General features: G+C 41.1%; 1 protein-coding gene across 4 annotated transcripts in view; it reads right to left on the bottom strand.

The window, feature by feature from the left end:
• The window catches only part of LOC127647069 ((E3-independent) E2 ubiquitin-conjugating enzyme-like), a 119,593-nt gene that overhangs the window by 25,887 nt on the left and 69,673 nt on the right, over positions 1-24,033 (bottom strand). For 3 of the 4 annotated variants that reach the window (XM_052131143.1, XM_052131145.1, XM_052131146.1), the window contains exons 16-18: positions 21,559-22,035; positions 20,493-20,629; positions 20,073-20,276 (exon numbers count right to left, since the gene is read on the bottom strand). In XM_052131143.1, the coding sequence (XP_051987103.1) occupies positions 20,073-20,276; positions 20,493-20,629; positions 21,559-22,035 (818 nt within the window). Of the gene's footprint in view, positions 1-19,722; positions 19,849-20,072; positions 20,277-20,492; positions 20,630-21,558; positions 22,036-24,033 lie in introns of those variants that run through there. The other variant, XM_052131147.1, reaches the window with a different exon arrangement.

Raw genomic sequence — 24,033 nt, 5'->3', positions numbered from 1 at the left:
TGTCCCGAGTCAAACGAGACCACCCTTGTGTTTCTATGACACTTCTATCCGGAGATATCCCTTGATCTGTTTCAATAGAAGTCTATGGGACTTGTTGCTAAGGTGCTCTAAATGGTTGCTAGGGCGTGGCTTGATAGCTTCACAATGATCCTGAGAGACTGATTGGTCATCTGAGTAAAATGAGCCTACCCCTCGTCTCTATGACACTGTGATCCAGAGCTATGTTCAATACAAATCCCTATGCCATTTCATTTCATGGGCCGTCCTACACCATTATAAGTCAATGGGGCATCTTTGGGCAGCTCCTGCCCCCTAGGGGTGCAACTTTTACCCCATATTGAGGTATGCTCTACAGAGCCTGCCAGCCTCTTCAAATGTGGCAAATCACACGTTTCTGCGAAATCCTCGCTCGAGCTGTGACTGCCAAAGTTTGTCGCAATGTTAAGTCTATGGGATTTTTCGTCGCTTTTTGCCCCTGGGGCAAATACCGCACTCCGATCGCTTAGAAAAGTCATAGCACACGTCTCCTCAATAGGTCGCTGATTTGACACCTCACTCAGGGTGTGTGACCAAGAGGTGTAGGACAAGTTACGTAGCGATACTTTGTGATGAAGAATAATGTATTGATTATAATAATAACCAGATGGGTACATTTCATGAAGAAAATGTGACTGGTGCTTGCCGTGGCTAAACTCGTCAAACAGCATGCTGTAACTCGAAAAGAACAAAAATCCTGCGATCATGAAATAAATCAACCCGAAGTCTGTATGATTTTCTGGTGCAGAAATATGTGATTTGTTACTCGGTTGCTAGGGTAAGCCCATCTGGTTGCTAGGCAGTTACCATAGTGATACTAATGAAGTGCTCCTTTCCATCCTGATTGAAATAAGTCAACCCGAAGTCTCTATGTTTTCTGATGCAGAGATATGTGATTTGTTACTCTGTTGCTAGGGTAACCCCATCTGGTTGCTAGGCAGTTACCATAGTGATACTTATGAAGTGTCCTTGCCATCCTGATTGAAATAAATCAACCCAGAAGTCTCTCTGATTTTCTGGTGCAGAGATATAGTTACTAGCTAAACGGTTGCTAGGGTACTCTGTTTAGTTGCTAGGAGTGGCTTGGCAGCTGCCAATCATGAATCTCCAAAGGCTGCTTGTCAGTATGAATGATATAAACCAACTCCCATGCCTCTGTGACATTCAGAATGGAAGATATCCTCTATGGATTTTGGTTGTTAAGGTGCTCGACAATGGTTGCTAGGAGGGGCTAGGAAGTGTTGAGGTGATGCATGATTGGCTGTTTGCTGTCCCGAGTCAAACGAGACCACCCTTGTGTTTCTATGACACTTCTATCCGGAGATATCCCTTTGATCTCTTTCATTAGAAGTCTATGGGACTTGTTGCTAAGGTGCTCTTAAATGGTTGCTAGGGCGTGGCTTGATAGCTTCACAATGATCCTGAGAGACTGATTGGTCGTCTGAGTAAAATGAGCCCACCCCTTGTCTCTATGACACTGTGATCCAGAGCTATGTTCAATACAAATCCCTATGCCTTTTCATTTCATGGGCCGCCCTACACCATTATAAGTCAATTGGGGCATTTTTAGGCAGCTCCTGCCCCCAGGGGTGCAACTTTTACCCCATATTGAGGTATGCTCTTACAGAGCCTGCCAGCCTCTTCAAATGTGGCAAATCACACGCTTGTGCTAAATCCTCGCTGGAGCTGTGATGCGCCAAAGTTTGTCTCAATGTTAAGTCTATGGGATTTTTCGTCGCTTTTTGCCCCTGGGGCAAATACCGCACTCGATCGCTTATAAAAGTCATAGCACACGTGTCCTCAATAGGCCGCTCGATTTGATACCTCATTCGTGGGTCTACGCCAAACGGTGCGGACGAAGTTAGGTGCCGAGTTTTGTTAAGAGATATAAAAATAATAAAAATAAAAATAACTAGATGGGTACATTTCCTGAAGAAAATGTGAGTGGTGCTTGCCGTGGCAAAACTCGCCAAACAGCATGTTGTAACTTGAAAATAACAAAAATTATGGTCATAAATAAACCAACCCAGAAATGTGTACGATGTTCTGGTGCAGAAATATGTGATTTGTTACTCGGTTGCTAGGGTAAGCCCGCGTGGTTGCTATGCAGTTACCAAGGTAATACAATACATGGCTCCTTTCCATCCTGAGTGAAATAAGTCAACCCGAAGTCTGTAGTGTGTTCTGGTGCAGAGATATGTGATATGTTGCTCGGTTGCTAGGGTAACTCCATCTGGTTGCTAGGCAGTTACCATAGTGATACTAATCAAGTCTCCTGGCCATCCTGATTAAAATAAATCAACCCGAAGTCTCTATGTTTTTGTGATGCAGAGATATGTGATTTTTTACTCGGTTGCTAGGGTAACCCCATCTGGTTGCTAGGCAGATACCATAGTGATACTAATCAAGTGTCCTTGCCATCCTTATTGAAATAAGTCAACCCGAAGTCTCTACGCTTTTCTGATGCAGAGATATGTGATTTGTTACTCGGTTGCTAGGGTAAGCCCATCTGGTTGCTAGGCAGTTACCATAGTGATACTAATGAAGTCTCCTTGCCATCCTGATTGAAATAAGTCAACCCGAAGTCTCTATGTTTTTGTGATGCAGAGATATGTGATTTTTTACTCGGTTGCTAGGGTAACCCCATCTGGTTGCTAGGCAGATACCATAGTGATACTAATCAAGTGTCCTTGCCATCCTTATTGAAATAAGTCAACCCGAAGTCTCTACGCTTTTCTGATGCAGAGATATGTGATTTGTTACTCGGTTGCTAGGGTAAGCCCATCTGGTTGCTAGGCAGTTACCATAGTGATACTAATGAAGTCTCCTTGCCATCCTGATTGAAGTAAGTCAACCCGAAGTCTCTATGTTTTTGTGATGCAGAGATATGTGATTTGTTACTCGGTTGCTAGGGTAAGCCCATCTGGTTGCTAGGCAGTTACCATAGTGATACTAATGAAGTGTCCTTGCCATCCTGATTGAAATAAGTCAACCCGAAGTCTCTACGCTTTTCTGATGCAGAGATATGTGATTTGTTACTCGGTTGCTAGGGTAACCCCATCTGGTTGCTAGGCAGTTAACATAGTGATACTTATCAAGTCTCCTTGCCATCCTGATTGAAATAAATCAACCCAGAAGTCTCTCTGATTTTCTGGTGCAGAGATATAGTTACTGCTAAACGGTTGCTAGGGTACTCTGTGTAGTTGCTAGGAGTGGCTTGGCAGCTGCCAATCATGAATCTCCAAAGGCTGCTTGTCAGTATGAATGATATAAACCAACTCCCATGCCTCTGTGACATTCAGAATGGAAGATATCCCTCTATGGATTTTGGTTGTTAAGGTGCTCGACAATGGTTGCTAGGGAGGGGCTAGGAAGTGTTGAAGTGATGCATGATTGGCTGTTTGCTGTCCCGAGTCAAACGAGACCACCCTTGTGTTTCTATGACACTTCTATCCGGAGATATCCCTTTGATCTTTTTCAATAGAAGTCTATGGGACTTGTTGCTAAGGTGCTCTTAATGGTTGCTAGGGCGTGGCTTGATAGCTTCACAATGATCCAGAGAGACTGATTGGTTGTCTGAGTAAAATGAGCCCACCCCTCGCCTCTATGACACTGTGATCCAGAGCTATGTTCAATACAAATCCCTATGCCTTTTCATTTCATGGGCCGCCCTACACCATTATAAGTCAATTGGGGCATTTTTGGGCAGCTCCTGCCCCCAGGGGTGCAACTTTTACCCCATATTGAGGTATGCTCTTACAGAGCCTGCCAGCCTCTTCAAATGTGGCAAATCACACGCTTCTACTAAATCCTCGCTTGGAGCTGTGGACGCCAAAGTTTGTCTCAATGTTAAGTCTATGGGATTTTTCGCCGCTTTTTGCCCCTGGGGCAAATACCGCACTCGATCGCTTATAAAAGTCATAGCACACGTGTCCTCAATAGGCCGCTCGATTTGATACCTCATTCGTGGGTCTACGCCAAACGGTGCGGGACGAGTTAGGTGTCAAGTTTTGTTAAGAGATATAATAAAATAAAAATAAAAGTATAATAAGTATGTGAGATTACAATAGTGATGCTTTGCAAGCACCACTAACTAGATAGGTACATTTCCTGAAGAAAATGTGAGTGGTGCTTGCCGTGGCAAAACTCGGCCAAATAGCCTGCTTGAAAAGAACAGAAATTGTGGTCATAAATAAATCAACCCAGAAGTCTGTATAATGTTCTGGTGCAGAAATATGTGATTTGTTAGTAGGTTGCTAGGGTAACCCCATGTGGTTGCTAGGCAGTTACCATAGTGATACTAATCAAGTGTCCTTGCCATCCTGATTGAAATAAGTCAAACCCGAAGTCTGTATGTTTTTGTGATGCAGAGATATGTGATTTGTTACTCTGTTGCTAGGGTAAGCCCATCTGGTTGCTAGGCAGTTACCATAGTGATACTAATGAAGTCTCCTTTCCATCCTGATTGAAATAAATCAACCCAGAAGTCTCTACGTTTTCTGATGCAGAGATATGTGATTTGTTACTCGGTTGCTAGGGTAACCCCATCTGGTTGCTAGGCAGTTACCATAGTGATACTAATGAAGTGTCCTTGCCATCCTGAGTAAAATAAGTCAACCCGAAGTCTCTACTGTTTTGTAGTGCAGAGATATGTGATTTGTTACTCGGTTGCTAGGGTAACCCCATCTGGTTGCTAGGCAGTTACCATAGTGATAGTAATCAGGTCTCCTTGCCATCCTGAGTGAAATAAACCAACCCAGAAGTCTGTACGTTTTCTGATGCAGAGATATGTGATTTGTTACTTGGTTGCTAGGGTAACCCCATATGGTTGCTAGGCAGTTACCATAGTGATAGTAATGAAGTCTCCTTGCCATCCTGAGTGAAATAAGTCAACCCGAAATCTCTACAAATTTCTGGTGGAAAGATATGTGATTTGTTACTCGGTTGCTAGGTTAACCCCATCTGGTTTCTAGGCAGTTACCATAGTGATACTAATCAAGTCTCCTGGCCATCCTGATTAAAATAAATCAACCCAGAATTCTCTTCAATTTTCTGGTGCAGAGATATGTGATTTGTTACTCGGTTGCTAGGGTAACCCCTTCTTGTTGCTAGGCAGTTACCATAGTGATCATAATCAAGTGTCTTTGCCATCCTGATTGAAATAAACCAACCCAGAAGTATCTACGCTTTTCTGATGCAGAGATATGTGATTTGTTACTTGGTTGCTAGGGTAACCCCATATGGTTGCTAGGCAGTTACCATAGTGATACTAATGAAGTCTCCTTGCCATCCTGAGTAAAATAAGTCAACCCGAAGTCTCTACTGTTTTCTAGTGCAGAGATATGTGATTTGTTACTCGGTTGCTAGGGTAACCCCATCTGGTTGCTAGGCAGTTACCATAGTGATAGTAATCAAGTGTCCTTGCCATCCTGAGTGAAATAAATCAACCCAGAGGTCTGTGATATTTTCTGGTGCAGAGATATGTGATTTGTTACTTGGTTGCTAGGGTAACCCCATCTGGTTGCTAGGCAGTTACCATAGTGATAGTAATAAAGTGTCCTTGCCATCCTGAATGAAATAAATCAACCCAGAGGTCTGTACTATTTTGTGGTGCAGAGATATGTGATTTGTTACTCGGTTGCTAGGGTAACCCCATCTGGTTGCTAGGCAGTTACCATAGTGATACTAATCAAGTGTCCTTGCCAGCCTGATTGAAATAAGTCAACCCGAAGTCTCTATGTTTTTGTGATGCAGAGATATGTGATTTGTTACTCGGTTGCTAGGGTAAGCCCATCTGGTTGCTAGGCAGTTACCATAGTGATAGTAATCAAGTGTCCTTGCCATCCTGAGTGAAATAAATCAACCCGAAGTCTGTACGTTTTTCTGGTGCAGAGATATGTGATTTGTTACTCGGTTGCTAGGGTAACCCCATCTGGTTGCTAGGCAGTTACCATAGTGATAGTAATCAAGTGTCCTTGCCATCCTGATTGAAATAAATCAACCCGGAAGTCTGTACTGTTTTCTGGTGCAGAGATATGTGATTTGTTACTCGGTTGCTAGGGTAACTCCATCTGGTTGCTAGGCAGTTACCATAGTGATACTAATCAAGTGTCCTTGCCATCCTGATTGAAATAAATCAACCCGGAAGTCTGTACTCTTTTCTGGTGCAGAGATATGTGATTTGTTACTCGGTTGCTAGGGTAACCCCATCTGGTTGCTAGGCAGTTACCATAGTGATAGTAATCAAGTGTCCTTGCCATCCTGATTGAAATAAATCAACCCGGAAGTCTGTACTGTTTTCTGGTGCAGAGATATGTGATTTGTTACTCGGTTGCTAGGGTAACCCCATCTGGTTGCTAGGCAGTTACCATAGTGATACTAATCAAGTGTCCTTGCCATCCTGATTGAAATAAGTCAACCCGAAGTCTCTATGTTTTTGTGATGCAGAGATATGTGATTTGTTACTCGGTTGCTAGGGTAACCCCATCTGGTTGCTAGGCAGATACCATAGTGATACTAATCAAGTGTCCTTGCCATCCTGATTGAAATAAGTCAACCCGAAGTCTCTACGCTTTTCTGATGCAGAGATATGTGATTTGTTACTCGGTTGCTAGGGTAAGCCCATCTGGTTGCTAGGCAGTTACCATAGTGATACTAATGAAGTGTCCTTGCCATCCTGATTGAAATAAGTCAACCCGAAGTCTCTATGTTTTTGTGATGCAGAGATATGTGATTTGTTACTCGGTTGCTAGGGTAAGCCCATCTGGTTGCTAGGCAGTTACCATAGTGATACTAATGAAGTGTCCTTGCCATCCTGATTGAAATAAGTCAACCCGAAGTCTCTACGTTTTTCTGATGCAGAGATATGTGATTTGTTACTCGGTTGCTAGGGTAACCCCATCTGGTTGCTAGGCAGTTACCATAGTGATACTAATCAAGTCTCCTTGCCATCCTGATTGAAATAAATCAACCCAGAAGTCTCTCTGATTTTCTGGTGCAGAGATATAGTTACTGCTAAACGGTTGCTAGGGTACTCTGTTTAGTTGCTAGGAGTGGCTTGGCAGCTGCCAATCATGAATCTCCAAAGGCTGCTTGTCAGTATGAATGATATAAACCAACTCCCATGCCTCTGTGACATTCAGAATGGAAGATATCCCTCTATGGATTTTGGTTGTTAAGGTGCTCGACAATGGTTGCTAGGGAGGGGCTAGGAAGTGTTGATGTGATGCATGATTGGCTGTTTGCTGTCCCGAGTCAAACGAGACCACCCTTGTGTTTCTATGACACTTCTATCCGGAGATATCCCTTTGATCTGTTTCAATAGAAGTCTATGGGACTTGTTGCTAAGGTGCTCTTAATGGTTGCTAGGGCGTGGCTTGATAGCTTCACAATGATCCTGAGAGACTGATTGGTCGTCTGAGTAAAATGAGCCCACCCCCTCGTCTCTATGACACTGTGATCCAGAGCTATGTTCAATACAAATCCCTATGCCTTTTCATTTCATGGGCCGCCCTACACCATTATAAGTCAATTGGGGCATTTTTGGGCAGCTCCTGCCCCCAGGGGTGCAACTTTTACCCCATATTGAGGTATGCTCTTACAGAGCCTGCCAGCCTCTTCAAATGTGGCAAATCACACGCTTCTACTGAAATCCTCGCTTGGAGCTGTGACGCTCAAAGTTTGTCTCAATGTTAAGTCTATGGGATTTTTCGGCCGCTTTTTTGCCCCTGGGGCAAATACCGCACTCGATCGCTTATAAAAGTCATAGCACACGTGTCCTCAATAGGTCGCTCGATTTGACACCTCATTCGTGGGTCTACGCCAAACGGTGCGGGACGAAGTTAGGTGCCAAGTTTTGTTAAGAGATATAATAAAAAGAAAAATAAAAATAAAATAAGTATGTGAGATTACAATAGGATGCTTTGCAAGCACCACTAACTAGATAGGTACATTTCCTGAAGAAAATGTGAGTGGTGCTTGCCGTGGCAAAACTCGCCAAATAGCCTGCTTGAAAAGAACAGAAATTGTGGTCATAAATAAATCAACCCAGAAGTCTGTATAATGTTCTGGTGCAGAAATATGTGATTTGTTACTAGGTTGCTAGGGTAACCCCATGTGGTTGCTAGGCAGTTACCATAGTGATACTAATCAAGTGTCCTTGCCATCCTGATTGAAATAAGTCAACCCGAAGTCTGTATGTTTTTGTGATGCAGAGATATGTGATTTGTTACTCGGTTGCTAGGGTAACCCCATCTGGTTGCTAGGCAGTTACCATAGTGATACTAATCAAGTCTCCTTGCCATCCTGATTGAAATAAATCAACCCAGAAGTATCTACGCTTTTCTGATGCAGAGATATGTGATTTGTTACTTGGTTGCTAGGGTAACCCCATATGGTTGCTAGGCAGTTACCATAGTGATACTAATGAAGTGTCCTTGCCATCCTGAGTAAAATAAGTCAACCCGAAGTCTCTACTGTTTTGTAGTGCAGAGATATGTGATTTGTTACTCGGTTGCTAGGGTAACCCCATCTGGTTGCTAGGCAGTTACCATAGTGATAGTAATCAGGTCTCCTTGCCATCCTGAGTGAAATAAACCAACCCAGAAGTCTGTACGCTTTTCTGATGCAGAGATATGTGATTTGTTACTTGGTTGCTAGGGTAACCCCATATGGTTGCTAGGCAGTTACCATAGTGATAGTAATGAAGTCTCCTTGCCATCCTGAGTGAAATAAGTCAACCCGAAATCTCTACAAATTTCTGGTGGAAAGATATGTGATTTGTTACTCGGTTGCTAGGTTAACCCCATCTGGTTTCTAGGCAGTTACCATAGTGATACTAATCAAGTCTCCTGGCCATCCTGATTAAAATAAATCAACCCAGAATTCTCTTCAATTTTCTGGTGCAGAGATATGTGATTTGTTACTCGGTTGCTAGGGTAACCCCTCCTTGTTGCTAGGCAGTTACCATAGTGATCATAATCAAGTGTCTTTGCCATCCTGATTGAAATAAACCAACCCAGAAGTATCTACGCTTTTCTGATGCAGAGATATGTGATTTGTTACTTGGTTGCTAGGGTAACCCCATATGGTTGCTAGGCAGTTACCATAGTGATACTAATGAAGTGTCCTTGCCATCCTGAGTAAAATAAGTCAACCCGAAGTCTCTACTGTTTTCTAGTGCAGAGATATGTGATTTGTTACTCGGTTGCTAGGGTAACCCCATCTGGTTGCTAGGCAGTTACCATAGTGATAGTAATCAAGTGTCCTTGCCATCCTGAGTGAAATAAATCAACCCAGAGGTCTGTGATATTTTCTGGTGCAGAGATATGTGATTTGTTACTTGGTTGCTAGGGTAACCCCATCTGGTTGCTAGGCAGTTACCATAGTGATAGTAATAAAGTGTCCTTGCCATCCTGAATGAAATAAATCAACCCAGAGGTCTGTACTATTTTGTGGTGCAGAGATATGTGATTTGTTACTCGGTTGCTAGGGTAACCCCATCTGGTTGCTAGGCAGTTACCATAGTGATACTAATCAAGTGTCCTTGCCAGCCTGATTGAAATAAGTCAACCCGGAAGTCTCTATGTTTTTGTGATGCAGAGATATGTGATTTGTTACTCGGTTGCTAGGGTAAGCCCATCTGGTTGCTAGGCAGTTACCATAGTGATAGTAATCAAGTGTCCTTGCCATCCTGAGTGAAATAAATCAACCCGGAAGTCTGTACTTTTTTCTGGTGCAGAGATATGTGATTTGTTACTCGGTTGCTAGGGTAACCCCATCTGGTTGCTAGGCAGTTACCATAGTGATACTAATCAAGTGTCCTTGCCATCCTGATTGAAATAAATCAACCCGGAAGTCTGTACTCTTTTCTGGTGCCGAGATATGTGATTTGTTTCTCGGTTGCTAGGGTAACCCCATCTGGTTGCTAGGCAGTTACCATAGTGATAGTAATCAAGTGTCCTTGCCATCCTGATTGAAATAAATCAACCCAGAAGTCTGTACTCTTTTCTGGTGCAGAGATATGTGATTTGTTACTCGGTTGCTAGGGTAACCCCATCTGGTTGCTAGGCAGTTACCATAGTGATAGTAATCAAGTGTCCTTGCCATCCTGATTGAAATAAATCAACCCGGAAGTCTGTACTGTTTTCTGGTGCCGAGATATGTGATTTGTTTCTCGGTTGCTAGGGTAACCCCATCTGGTTGCTAGGCAGTTACCATAGTGATAGTAATCAAGTCTCCTTGCCATCCTGATTGAAATAAGTCAACCCGGAAGTCTCTATGTTTTTGTGATGCAGAGATATGTGATTTGTTACTCGGTTGCTAGGGTAAGCCCATCTGGTTGCTAGGCAGTATACCATAGTGATAGTAATCAAGTGTCCTTGCCATCCTGATTGAAATAAGTCAACCCGGAAGTCTCTACGTTTTCTGATGCAGAGATATGTGATTTGTTACTCGGTTGCTAGGGTAACCTCATCTGGTTGCTAGGCAGTTACCATAGTGATACTAATGAAGTGTCCTTGCCATCCTGATTGAAATAAGTCAACCCGGAAGTCTACTATGTTTCTGTGATGCAGAGATATGTGATTTGTTACTCGGTTGCTAGGGTAACCCCATCTGGTTGCTAGGCAGTTACCATAGTGATACTAATGAAGTGTCCTTGCCATCCTGATTGAAATAAGTCAACCCGGAAGTCTCTACGCTTTTCTGATGCAGAGATATGTGATTTGTTACTCGGTTGCTAGGGTAACCCCATCTGGTTGCTAGGCAGTTACCATAGTGATACTAATCAAGTCTCCTTGCCATCCTGATTGAAATAAATCAACCCAGAAGTCTCTCTGATTTTCTGGTGCAGAGATATAGTTACTGCTAAACGGTTGCTAGGGTACTCTGTTTAGTTGCTAGGGAGTGGCTTGGCAGCTGCCAATCATGAATCTCCAAAGGCTGCTTGTCAGTATGAATGATATAAACCAACTCCCATGCCTCTGTGACATTCAGAATGGAAGATATCCCTCTATGGATTTTGGTTGTTAAGGTGCTCGACAATGGTTGCTAGGGAGGGGCTAGGAAGTGTTGATTTGATGCATGATTGGCTGTTTGCTGTCCCGAGTCAAACGAGACCACCCTTGTGTTTCTATGACACTTCTATCCGGAGATATCCCTTTGATCTGTTTCAATAGAAGTCTATGGGACTTGTTGCTAAGGTGCTCTTAATGGTTGCTAGGGCGTGGCTTGATAGCTTCACAATGATCCTGAGAGACTGATTGGTCGTCTGAGTAAAATGAGCCCACCCCATTGTCTCTATGACACTGTGATCCAGAGCTATGTTCAATACAAATCCCTATGCCTTTTCATTTCATGGGCCGTCCTACACCATTATAAGTCAATTGGGGCATTTTTGGGCAGCTCCTGCCCCCCAGGGGTGCAACTTTTACCCCATATTGAGGTATGCTCTTACAGAGCCTGCCAGCCTCTTCAAATGTGGCAAATCACACGTTTCTGTGAAATCCTCGCTCGGAGCTGTGACGCTCAAAGTTTGTCACAATGTTAAGTCTATGGGATTTTTCGCCGCTTTTTTGCCCCTGGGGCAAATACCGTACTCCGATCGCTTATAAAAGTCATAGCACACGTGTCCTCAATAGGCCGTTCGATTTGACACCTCATTTGTGGGTCTACGCCAAACGGTGCGGGACGAGTTAGGTGCCGAAGTTTTGTACGGAGATAGAATAATAATAAAGAAGAAAATAAAAATAAAAATAAGTATGTGAGATTACAATAGTGATGCTTTGCAAGCACCACTAATAAGTATGTGAGATTACAATAGTGATGCTTTGCAAGCACCACTAATAAAAATAAAAAGTATAATAAGTATGTGAGATTACAATAGTGATGCTTTGCAAGCACCACTAATAAAAAGTATAATAAGTATGTGAGATTACAATAGTGATGCTTTGCAAGCACCACTAATAAAAATAAAAAGTATAATAAGTATGTGAGATTACAATAGTGATGCTTTGCAAGCACCACTAATAATAAGTATGTGAGATTACAATAGTGATGCTTTGCAAGCACCACTAATAAGTATGTGAGATTACAATAGTGATGCTTTGCAAGCACCACTAATAAGTATGTGAGATTACAATAGTGATGCTTTGCAAGCACCACTAATAAGTATGTGAGATTACAATAGTGATGCTTTGCAAGCACCACTAATAATAATAAGAAAAAGAAAAATAAGTATGTGAGATTACAATAGTGATGCTTTGCAAGCACCACTAATAATAATAATAAGTATGGCGAATAACAATAGTGATGCCTTGCCTTTGGCAAGCACCACTAATAATAATAAGTATGGCGAATAACAATAGTGATGCCTTGCCTATGGCAAGCACCACTAATTATAGTAATAATAAGTATGGCGAATAACAATAGTGATGCCTTGCCTTTGGCAAGCACCACTAATAATAATAAGTATGGCGAATAACAATAGTGATGCCTTGCCTTTGGCAAGCACCACTAATAATAATAATAATAAGTTTAAATAGAATTTCAGTAAGTTGGCTCTCACAAGCCAACTTAATAATACGAAAATTAGAACAAATACAAAAGGGTTCCAGCACCTTTGAAACTTGAACCCCTAATAATTTGTTAAATTATATTATTTATTATATACTACTTTGAATGTACAATTTTTCTATAGTCGAATTTCACGCATCCGGTTAATTAAAACTTTTATATTGGGGGACCTTTTGAGTAATTTCTGTGCATTTTAGATGGTAGTTTATAATAAGATCCCCATTCCAAATGAAATTCTTAAATACTCAGGAGCTAAAATCTCAGAACTGCACAGCAGAGAAGTAGTTTGTGTGAGTATTCACAGCAGATAATACACTGTCCACACCACATCATGAGCATTACGCACAATCTCTGTGTATGGGTGTGTGTGAACTATGAGAGCCTGCCTCTTGTTCATTCTGAAGTGTGCAGCACATGCAGACTACAAAAACACACATATATACATATATACACATACATACATATATATATATATATATATATATATATATATATATATATATACAGTATACAGGTGAAACTCGAAAAATTAGAATATCGTGCAAAAGTTCATTAATTTCAGTAATTCAACTTAAAAGGTGAAACTAATATATTATATAGACTCATTACAAGCAAAGTAAGATATTTCAAGCCTTTATTTGATATAATTTTGATGATTATGGCTTACAGCTTATGAAAACCCCAAATTCAGAATCTCAGAAAATTAGAATATTACATGAAATCAATAAAAAAAAGGATTTTAAATACAGAAATGTCAGCCCTCTGAAAAGTATAATCATGCATATGTACTCAGTACTTGGTTTGGGCCCCTTTTGCATTAATTACTGCCTCAATGCGGCGTGGCATGGATGCTATCAGCCTGTGGCACTGCTGAGGTGTTATGGAAGACCAAGATGCTTCAATAGCGGCCTTCAGCTCTTCTGCATTGTTTGGTCTCATGTCTCTCATCTTTCTCTTGGCAATGCCCCATAGATTCTCTATGGGGTTCAGGTCAGGCGAGTTTGCTGGGCAATCAAGCACAGTAATACCATGGTCATTGAACCAGGTTTTGGTACTTTTGGCAGTGTGGGCAGGTGCCAAGTCCTGCTGGAAAATGAAGTCAGCATCTCCATAAAGCTTGTCTGCTGAAGGAAGCATGAAGTGCTCTAAAATGTCCCGGTAGACGGCTGCGTTGACTCTGGATTTAATAAAGCACAGTGGACCAACACCAGCCGATGACATGGCTCCCCAAACCAACACAGACTGTGGAAACTTCACACTGGACTTCAAGCATCTTGGATTGTGTGCCTCTCCATTCTTCCTCCAGACTCTGGGACCTTGGTTTCCAAATGAGATGCAAAATTTGCTCTCATCAGAAAAGAGGACTTTGGACCACTGAGCAACAGACCAGTTCTTTTTTTCTTTAGCCCAGGTAAGACGTTTGACATTTGAAGCCCATGTCCAGGACCCGTCTGTGTGTGGTGGCTCTTGATGCAGTAACTCTAGCCTCAGTCCACTCCTTGTGAAGCTCCCCACACATTTGAATGGCCTTTTCCTGACAATCCTCTCCAGGCTACGGTCATCCCTGCTGCTTGTGCACCTTTTTCTTCCACACTTTTCCCTTCCACTTAACTTTCTATTAATGTGCTTTGATACAGCACTTTGAGAACATCCAACTTCTTTTGCGATTACCTTTTGAGGCTTTCCCTCCTTGTGGAGGGTGTCAATGATGGTTTTCTGCACAACTGTCAGGTCAGCAGTCTTCCCCATGATTGTGAATTCAACTGAACCAGACTGAGAGACCATTTAAAGGCTCAGGAACCCTTTGCAGGTGTTTAGCTGATTAGAGTGTGACACTTTGAGCCTACAATACTGAACCTTTTCAAAATATTCTAATTTTCTGAGATTCTGAATTTGGGGTTTTCATAAGCTGTAAGCCATAATCATCAAAATTATATCAAATAAAGGCTTGAAATATCTTACTTTGCTTGTAATGAGTCTATATAATATATTAGTTTCACCTTTTAAGTTGAATTACTGAAATTAATGAACTTTTGCACGATATTCTAATTTTTCGAGTTTCACCTGTATATACATATATATATACACACAGTATACATATAAAACCAACCTTCCATTATTATTTCTTAAAATATTTTATAATTTAGTTTCCATAATATGTCTCATAATATAAGAATAAATTAATTTCTGTATCTTTTGATTTTAAAGGATTTTAATCACATTTTTGTGCAAAGCATCTTGCAGAAATGTTGAAAATGGCCTGTCCCTCAGTATGATTTTTCTACTTCTACTTGCTATCGAGGCCAAAAAAGTCAAACTATCATAAAAAACATATACTTGTATAAAGCCTTAAGTGTCAGTTCATTAGTCATGAATGGATTTTATTCTTAACATGTCAAATTGTGAAAAATAAAACACAATTTAGTCGGGTCCCTAGGTTCTCGTCAACCCTGTTACTTTTTATGAAAACACCTCTTTAAAGATAATGGACTGTTCCAAAAGTTGCATCAGTTCCAGGAAGTGACATCATCTGCCTTTCATGAAGTTGATGGTAGAAGTGTTCTCTTCTTTTTATGAATTTTATTTGAGTTTATGTAATGTCTGAAAGACGGGGACACGCTCATTGTGTCAGCCCTGTTACCAGAAAAGCATACGTTAAAAAGTTATTTGTACATATTTAAAAATGTACATATATAACAACATTTAAGCCTCTCATTAAGGCACATAATGTGGCGTCATTACCTATACCTCATGGCTAGTAATGGCCGCCAATAACATTTTTCGTTAACCCTGTTACCGTCAACCCTGTTACCGTCAACCCTGTTACCATTCCAGGGTAACAGGGTTGACGAAAGTATGATTTTGTGTGTCTTACCCATGTTGTATACCCAAGAAGGGTTAAATCAAGGGCAACTGGACTTGGTACTTCCATATTTGAAGATGTTTTGCCTCTCATCCAAGAGGTTTCTTCAGTTCTAAATGACTGATGGGGAGTGCCAAGTGTACCTATTAAGCCCACCAAAATCTAAGTCTAGGTTTTTTTCATAGATATTGACATAGTTTATAAGAAAAATCATTTGTTAAAATGCAATATTTATCTCTCATTTGAAAATGTATTAATTAGTTCCGCATTCCAGCACATATAAAATCAAGTATCAGAGCCTTCTATGATGTCATCATAGAAGGCTGATGTCAGTCGGGTCACCACTGGGAGAAAACAGACAATAACGTGAAACAAAGTAAAAAAACAGAAGAGATTTCTTGTTGATTCAATGTTAAACCTTCACAGAAAGTTTCAGTCTGAAAATGCAAACAGAGCTTTGTTCTACACTCTCTTTTGCGGACTTCGTCCCTTCTGGGTTGTACATCCAACCATTCAAGACAGAGATACTTGCATGTGCAAAATCCATGAGAACCTCGGCTTTGTGGTTGACAAGTTGAAGCAACTAAATTTGCTTCCCAACTCAAACCTTGAGAAGCTAATAGAGGAGGTATCTTGCAGCACCAGCAGTAAGGAGTGCATGTATGGAGAGTGTCCCAAATGCAAACTGAAAAGCTTCCCACTGGATACTGTTACCAATGCATATAACATACACACAGTGGGTACTGGAGGAGAAAGAGAAGAACAGAATGCCACAAGAAAATGAGGCTGTGTCATTCAAAGTGACAGCAAAAAAACAAATCGAAAGCTCTTTAGAGGAGCTCATTGAGCATTTTGCGTGCCTGCTGCATAAGTTCAAGAAGCATGTGTTCAACATCAAGCAGCAGTTATCATTCTCCAGAAAACTAAAGAGAAGTCTGTCCTCACATGAATGCATTATACATGTGGACTTCTCGGAAAACTACTTGTGCAAATACAGTGCTGAGATCCAGGCTGTACATTTCGGTGCCTCACACCAACAGGCAACAATGCACACAGGTGTGTTATATGTTGGTGACAATGCTAGCCCTCTCTGCTTCTGCACCATCTCTCAATCCAAGCAAAAAGGTCCACCGGCAATCTGGCAACATCTTGAACCAGTACTGGACTACATACAAGCCCATCATCCATCTCTGTCTGTGGTCCACTTCTTCAGTGATGGCCCTTGTACTCAATACAGGCAGAAAGGTAATTGAGCAGTTGAGCAAGAGGGGCTTTGAGAGTGGCACCTGGAATTTCTTTGAAGTGAGCCACGGCAAGGGTGCTCCTGATGGTGTTGGGGGAGTGTTAAAAAGACTGGCAGATCAGATTGTGAGTCAAGGGCGTGACATCCCTGATGCCATCACACTCTACCGAGCGCTACTGACCACTGGCACCACAGTGAAGCTCTTTTATGTGGAAACCGAGAATATTGTGGATGCATACCGTAACATTCGCACCGTCCATGGGACAATGCGAATACTCCAAGTAGTCACCAACAGAAAAGGCCACTTGATCTCCAGGAATGTCAGCTGTCTGTGTGCTACACTGAATAACCTGTCCTGCACATGTTTCAACACTCACCACTTCTCCTTCCCTCCACTGTCAGCTACCTCAAGCACACCAGTCAGACCTCAACCAATCCAGTCAGAGGAGCACCTGACAGAAGAAATTCAGGGACCCCAGGAGATCGACTGGAATGACGACCAGATTATGAAAATGGTGTGTCCTGACATATGACAAGGAGATCTACCCAGGAATCAACGTGGCAAAAGATGAAGGATATGCCCAAGTGAAGTGCATGCACTGTGTTGGCCCGAATAGATATTTCTGGCCAGCCCGTGAGGACGGCATCTGGTACATACTTGATGACATTTTAAGAATAATTCCTGCTCCTCTTAATGTAACAGCACGGCACGTAGAAATACGGAAAGACATCTGGTCAAAACTTGTTGGGTAGGCAGACAGGAATGTTACATTAAGTGATCATTAGTTGCTTTTGTTTATTCTGTTAAGGCCAAACATGTTCAACAGTTAGCTTTTCCTTTACCGAGTCCTTTTGCTCCGGTTCTGAGCGACAGTACTTAAAATGTTGTTGTGGATGTAGTTGAGGACTAACGACTAATCGCTGCATCACCATTTACCTTCAGGATAGAAGCAGGAAATGGCCACTCTGAAATGTCGATATGTGTCTAATCTTTAAACCCAATTTCTCTAGACATAAGATATTTCACCAGTTTACTTCCTCCATGTCACAACACACTCACCAAATGCCTACATAATCATTATATGATCTGCATTTTGTTTTTTATACTTTTTTATAGTGGCCTTTAGTAAGTGATCGTTAGTGGTTTTTGCTTATTCTGTTAAGGCAAACATGTTCAATTGATCATTTAATTGCAATGTAATTGTTTTAATAAAACAATTGGTTTACATTTACATCCGCAGAATCATCATCATTTTTCATAATTTTTATGCTAAAATATCTCAAAAGAGCTGTCTCCAAAATATATTGATTAGTCATGTTGAATTTAAGGTTTATTAATGTCCAATTAAGACTCCATTACACCCATAACTGTTACTCAAACAAGCAGTATCACCAATACGGTAACTGTTGTCAACCCTGTTACTGATGTGTCAACCCTGTTACTTGTATAATATTCTAATATCATTTAAAAAATGAAAATAAAAAAGTAATCAACTAATTGTATATGTTTAGTAAGAGAGTCTAATAATCCACTCAAAGTTGAATTTAGGTGTTTTATTTTTGTTTCCATACATTTTTCTTAAAACAGAAGATGCTGGGAGAGTGTCATTTGCAAATGAACGTATTCATCCACTAAAAAAAATCAAACTTTCAATATTCTCAATTCACAAACACTCTTAATATAACAGGGGGGGGGGGGTTATTTTTCACAGTATATCATATTTGAACTATACATGTATTTAAAACCTTTTCAAAAAGTAAATAATATGTCGGTAACAGGGTTGACCAAACACACACATTTACGTTGGTTATATGAAAAAAGTTAAAAAAAATAAGCTAGCCTGAGATGGCACGGCACATTTTCCTGAGAGGTAAGGATCTACTTCATCCAAAAAGGGGCTTAAAGATTTTCAAAACAGTACTTTGTGGGAAACATTAAAAGTGGGAAATGGCACGTTTTCGTATAATGACCCATATATATAAGGTCAAGAGATATTGATCTCTTACTTAAGAACCTATGACTGGATAATTATTGCAGTGATTAATATGTTTCAGATGGCAAAAATTATTTGAACCATAACTGATGCAGTGAGGAGCTACTCATATCCCATGATTGTTGTACAGATGTTACTGTGTTTCAGAAGGGGCAAATTATTGGCCTGCATCAAGCAAAGTAAACAACTAAAGAGATTGCTGAAATCACTGGAATTGGGTTAAGAACAGTCCAACGCATAATGAAGACCTGGAAGGATAGTGGGAACAAATAGCTTTGCAGAAGAAATGTGGTCGGAAAAAAATCTTCAATGAACGTGATCGGTGCTTGGTAAAGTCGCTTCGTAAATCATCGACAATAGAACTCGCGGCTATGTTTAATAGTATTAGAGCATTTCCACACACACAATACAACAAGAATTTACAGGTTTGGTACTTAACAGATTTGTGGCCACAAGAAAGCCACTTGTTAGTGAGGATAATCAGAAAAAACACTTAAATTGATGCTCCGATCAGGATTTTTACAGTCGATACCGATCTTCTTGTCACCTGATTGGCCGATCCCGATCATTTTGCCTTTTATCAGGATCTCTGTCAAAAATGGCTATATGCAAGCTTTCTGCAGTGCACATTGTCACTATTAGCCTAATTGAAATTTCCTCTTCCCAATAATAGTATAAAAAGTTTAAAAGGCTTATTAAAAAAAGATTTTAAATCAAGTACAAGCGAACAAAATATTATCTATATTAAGATGAAGCTTAGACCCATAGATGCATTTTAACTTAATATGAAAGAATGACAACGAATCAATAACCAAATATTTCACATTATTATTATTATTATTATTCCGTATTTTATTTATATATATTTTTTTTAATTATATTTAATACATTATACTGTACTTCTAGTCAGTAAACAGATATAAAGTAAACAGAAGTAGGCCTATAGTTTATGGCCATTGCAGATCAATATCTCTTCTTTTCACTGTAGTTTTGCGGTGTCCTCAACTTTGGTCGCATGATAGAGTGTCACAATCAAAACCCTTCCGTTTTCCCTCTCCGTCTTTGACACACTGTCCCCATTGAAATCAATGCCTTTGCAGCATTCTCTGACCCAGTGTTAACTGTAGTGTGTAGGTGCCCTTAAATGTACAGCAGGAAAAAATAGTCCTATTAATTCTAGGGATCAGAGAGAGGGTGGAAAATTGTAATGTTAAACTAGATATTACCCCTGTAAGAAAAAACTGCAAGGACAAAAAGAAGATTCTCCATCATAGTGACATGACCAAATCAAGGAGAATGACCAAAAGGAGTGCACAGGAGGTAGTGGACTGTCAGAAATGAGACCAAGAGTACGTAAGCTCACCTTTCCAATCCAGGTGCCAAGCAGACTAACACAGACCTTCCCATTATCATAGAGGTTTGGGTTAAGTCGCCCGCTGCACTGAGAAAGGTAATGGAAGAGAGGAGGAACAGCAGGGTAGATATTAGGGAGCTGGATATCAAAGAGGAAAAGTCCGTCCTCATAGGGCGTGCGGTTTGGGCCCTTAATGAGAGCCGAGAAAAGGTCCTAAAGAGAAAAAACAGGATCGGCTAAATCAAAAAGAAAAATATAATTCTCCCTAACAAATCATAGTTTGAGAAATTTTCAGAATTGTTTTCCATACATTCTAAATTAAACATACTTTAGAATCTTTCATAGCATTCTTGGTGGGAAAAGCATTCATCGAGACCACAAAGAGCAGTAGAAACTGCCTTTCATAGTGTGTGTGCCAAGTTTATTTACCATTCTGTCCTCAAAAGTCTTCACCATAATCCCATCAGGCAGAGAGGTGGCCAGCAGGGCCATTTCTTTTCTTACAGTGCTGAAGAACTTCTTCGCCTCTGCTGGCTGGAATTCCATTTTTTTAAATAAATGTGTGTCTATGGAGAACAGGAGGGGACATCTTTAGAGAACTGCCTGAACCAAATTTAGGCACTGTGCTGTATGTATAGTTTATTCTGCAGTATTTCTTAATTGATCAAATTCTTGCAGATACACTTCAATTAAAGTTTTGTTTAAAGCTGATGTAATTTCTGCACCACCAAATTTAAACCGCTGTCTGAAAATGCCCCCCTTCAGCTGTTTATTTGAACACCCCCAACTTACACCATCGGTGAAGTCAGTGTTATCTCTTGAGCAGAATACTACTCAATCGGATGCTCACAGAATTAATAAACGGAGAGTGAATATCACATTTCTACAATGGCATCAGTAACCGTAAACTGTTGGTTTTGCAAGTGCTGCATCTAAGCCACTAAGTCAGTCTATGAATGACTGTCACATCAGCCAGTGCAATACAAAACAAAACATTTCTTACTTGGCTCCTAAACTATGGAACAGCCTTGCTAGCATTGTTCAGTACTCAGACACACTCAGTTTAATTCTAGACTAAAGACTCATCTCTTCAGCCAGACATGCACCTAATTTATCCCTCAACCTGTAGTTATGGTGCATTAGTCAGGTCTGCCGGAACTGGAAATACTTCTCATATTCTATAACTCTGCGTTAAAGTGAATTGCATCTTTGCTAATAATGGTCTCATCACCAGAGCATGTTAGATCCAGATCCAGTCTAGCCTGATGTCCCACTCCACTGATGTCAATTGGGATGGGCTTCAAAGACACTTAATCATTAATCTAACAGTTCAATTAAAATACTTTACTTTTAAACATTGCCTACTAACATCTACTCCGATTACTCAAATAATACATGACTTGTATTGCACATAGATAACTAATATTGGCATTACATTTATGATGTATAGCCAGAAGGAATCTTACTCCCCCAGCTGACATTACATTGTCTGTACCTGGTGCCCATTCCAAAACGGAAAACACTTCCCCTTTAGCACTGGTGAAGGTGACACCTGGTTTGCCTCCACTCTGCTGACACAAAACCGGTGTGTCACTGGGCCATTCAGAACACACAGGCGTCTGGGGTTCAGCTGGCACGGACACTGTTGCGCTCTCCTCCTCCATAGCAGCCTCCATCTTTTCTTCCTCCACAATGGCCACATTGTCCAGAGTCTTCTTCAGGTTTTCCTGAAGTTTTTTAAGGTCATCCAGGAAGCGTTTTTCCTTTGTGGGTTTGGCATCAATAGGCATTGTGGCAGCGATTGCAGCTGTAGGTTCCGGAGTAGGAGAGGTGGGTGATCTGGTCCAAAGCTGCTCAACAGTCATGTTCTTCAGACTCTCCAAAATCTTTAAGGCCTCTTTGAGCTCACGGAAACCCCGTGGTGGAGTCTCTTTGCTGGGGTTCTCTTCAGATGCTGTGACTCCACCTCCACCTGAGAATGGGAAGATAATTAGCTGTGGGTGAAAACAGTTCTTGGGTATTAAACATTACAGTTGACACTCAATATATAAAGCAACTACTACAATGGATAACATAAATGAATCTGTTTTGTAGTGCATTGCATTTATTCACTTGCATACTTATTAATTTATTGCAAACAGATATTATCCTACTCATTTTCCATTTTTTTTTATTGCTTTTTTATACTGCTTTGGTACTATTTTCACAAGTGGTACATATTCAAAACTCTTAGTACTCATCTCACAACAGATCATCAAAAATTCACTTTTTTCAAACATTTAAGCATATTTTCAATTAGGGATTGTGACAGGGCAGAGAGCAGGGCCAGGTCGTGATTATACACACCCGGTCCCTTATCAGGCTAATTAAGCCTCCGAGAGGGATAAAGGCAGATTGCGGACAGAGGGGGCGACGAGAGAGATCGTTTACGGACATGTCCGTCATGTGTGTGTGTGTTTTTCTTTTGTTTAAGTTAATCATGAAAATATTGTTTATATTACCGTAGTAGAGTTCTCGCCACTACCATCCACCCCAACGGAGCAGCCGCGGCCGTCTCCAGGCGGTCTGTTAGGAGCCCCTTCTCCCCTCACGGTCAACACAGTTAACGGTGCATGTCAGAGCACAAACCAAGCCATGAAGTCCAAGGAATTGTCTGTAGACCTCCGAGACAGGATTGTATCGAGGCATAGATCTGGGGAAGGGTACAGAATAATGTCTGCATCATTGACGGTCCCAATGAGCACAGTGGCCATGGAGGCCATCATCCGTAAATGGAAGTTTGGAATCACCAGGTCTCTTCCTAGAGCTGGCCGCACGGCCAAACTGAGCGATCGGGGGAGAAGGGCCTTAGTCAGGGAGGTGACCAAGAACCCGATCATCACTCTGACAGAGCTCCAGCATTTCTATATGGAGAGAGGAGAACCTTCCAGAAGAACAACCATATCTGCAGCACTCCACCAATCAGGCCTGTATGGTAGAGTGGACCGACGGAAGCCACTCCTCAGTAAAAGGCACATGACAGCCCACCTGGAGTTTGCCAAAAGGCACCTGAAGGACTCTCGGACCATGAGAAACAAAATTCTCTGGTCTGATGAAACAAAGATTGATCTCTTTGGCCTGAATGGCAAGTGTCATGTCTGGAGGAAACCAGGCACCGCTCATCACCTGGCCAATACCATCCCTACAGTGAAGCATGGTGGTGGCAGCATCATGCTGTGAGGATGTTTTTCAGTGGCAGGAACTTGGAGACTAGTCAGGATCGAGGGAAAGATGAATGAAGCAATGCACGGAGACGTCCTTGATGAAAACCTGCTCCAGAGTGCTCTGGACCTCAGACTGGGGCGAAGGTTCATCTTCCAACAGGACAGCGACCCTAAGCACACCGCCAAGATAACAAAGGAGTGGCTATGGGACAACTCTGAATGTCCTTGAGTGGCCAAGCCAGAGCCCTGACTTGAACATCTCTGAAGAGATCTGAAAATGGCTGTGCACCGACACTCCCCATCCAACCTGATGGAGCTTGAGAGGTCCTGCAAAGAAGAATGGGAGAAACTGCCCAAAGATAGGTGTGCCAAGCTTGTAGCATCATACACAAAAAGACTCGAGGCAGTAATTGGTGCCAAAGGTGCTTCAACAAAGTATTGAGCTAAAACTGTGAATACTTATGTACATGTGATTTTTGTTTCTTTTTTTTTTTTCATTTTTCATTTTTAATAAATTTGCAACGATTTCAAACAAACTTCTTTCACGTTGTCATTATGAGGTTTTGTTAATATATATTACTATTATATAATATATTACTATCATCATTTATTTACAAATTATAATTTAAGTTGCATGGGTTCCAAATAAATAACTGTGTGAATGAAAAGTGAGCTGATATCTCACAACTAAATTGAACAAAAAAGATATCCGAATCCTTTAAAGTCCAGATACAAATTTAAAAAATAAATTGCAAAAAAAAAAATAC

This window comes from Xyrauchen texanus, chromosome 7, assembly GCF_025860055.1.
Source record: "Xyrauchen texanus isolate HMW12.3.18 chromosome 7, RBS_HiC_50CHRs, whole genome shotgun sequence".
In the NCBI taxonomy this organism is placed as follows: Eukaryota; Metazoa; Chordata; class Actinopteri; order Cypriniformes; family Catostomidae; genus Xyrauchen; species Xyrauchen texanus.
The sequence above is the reverse complement of the archived record's forward strand: the minus strand, read 5'-3'. Positions and strand labels throughout refer to the sequence as shown.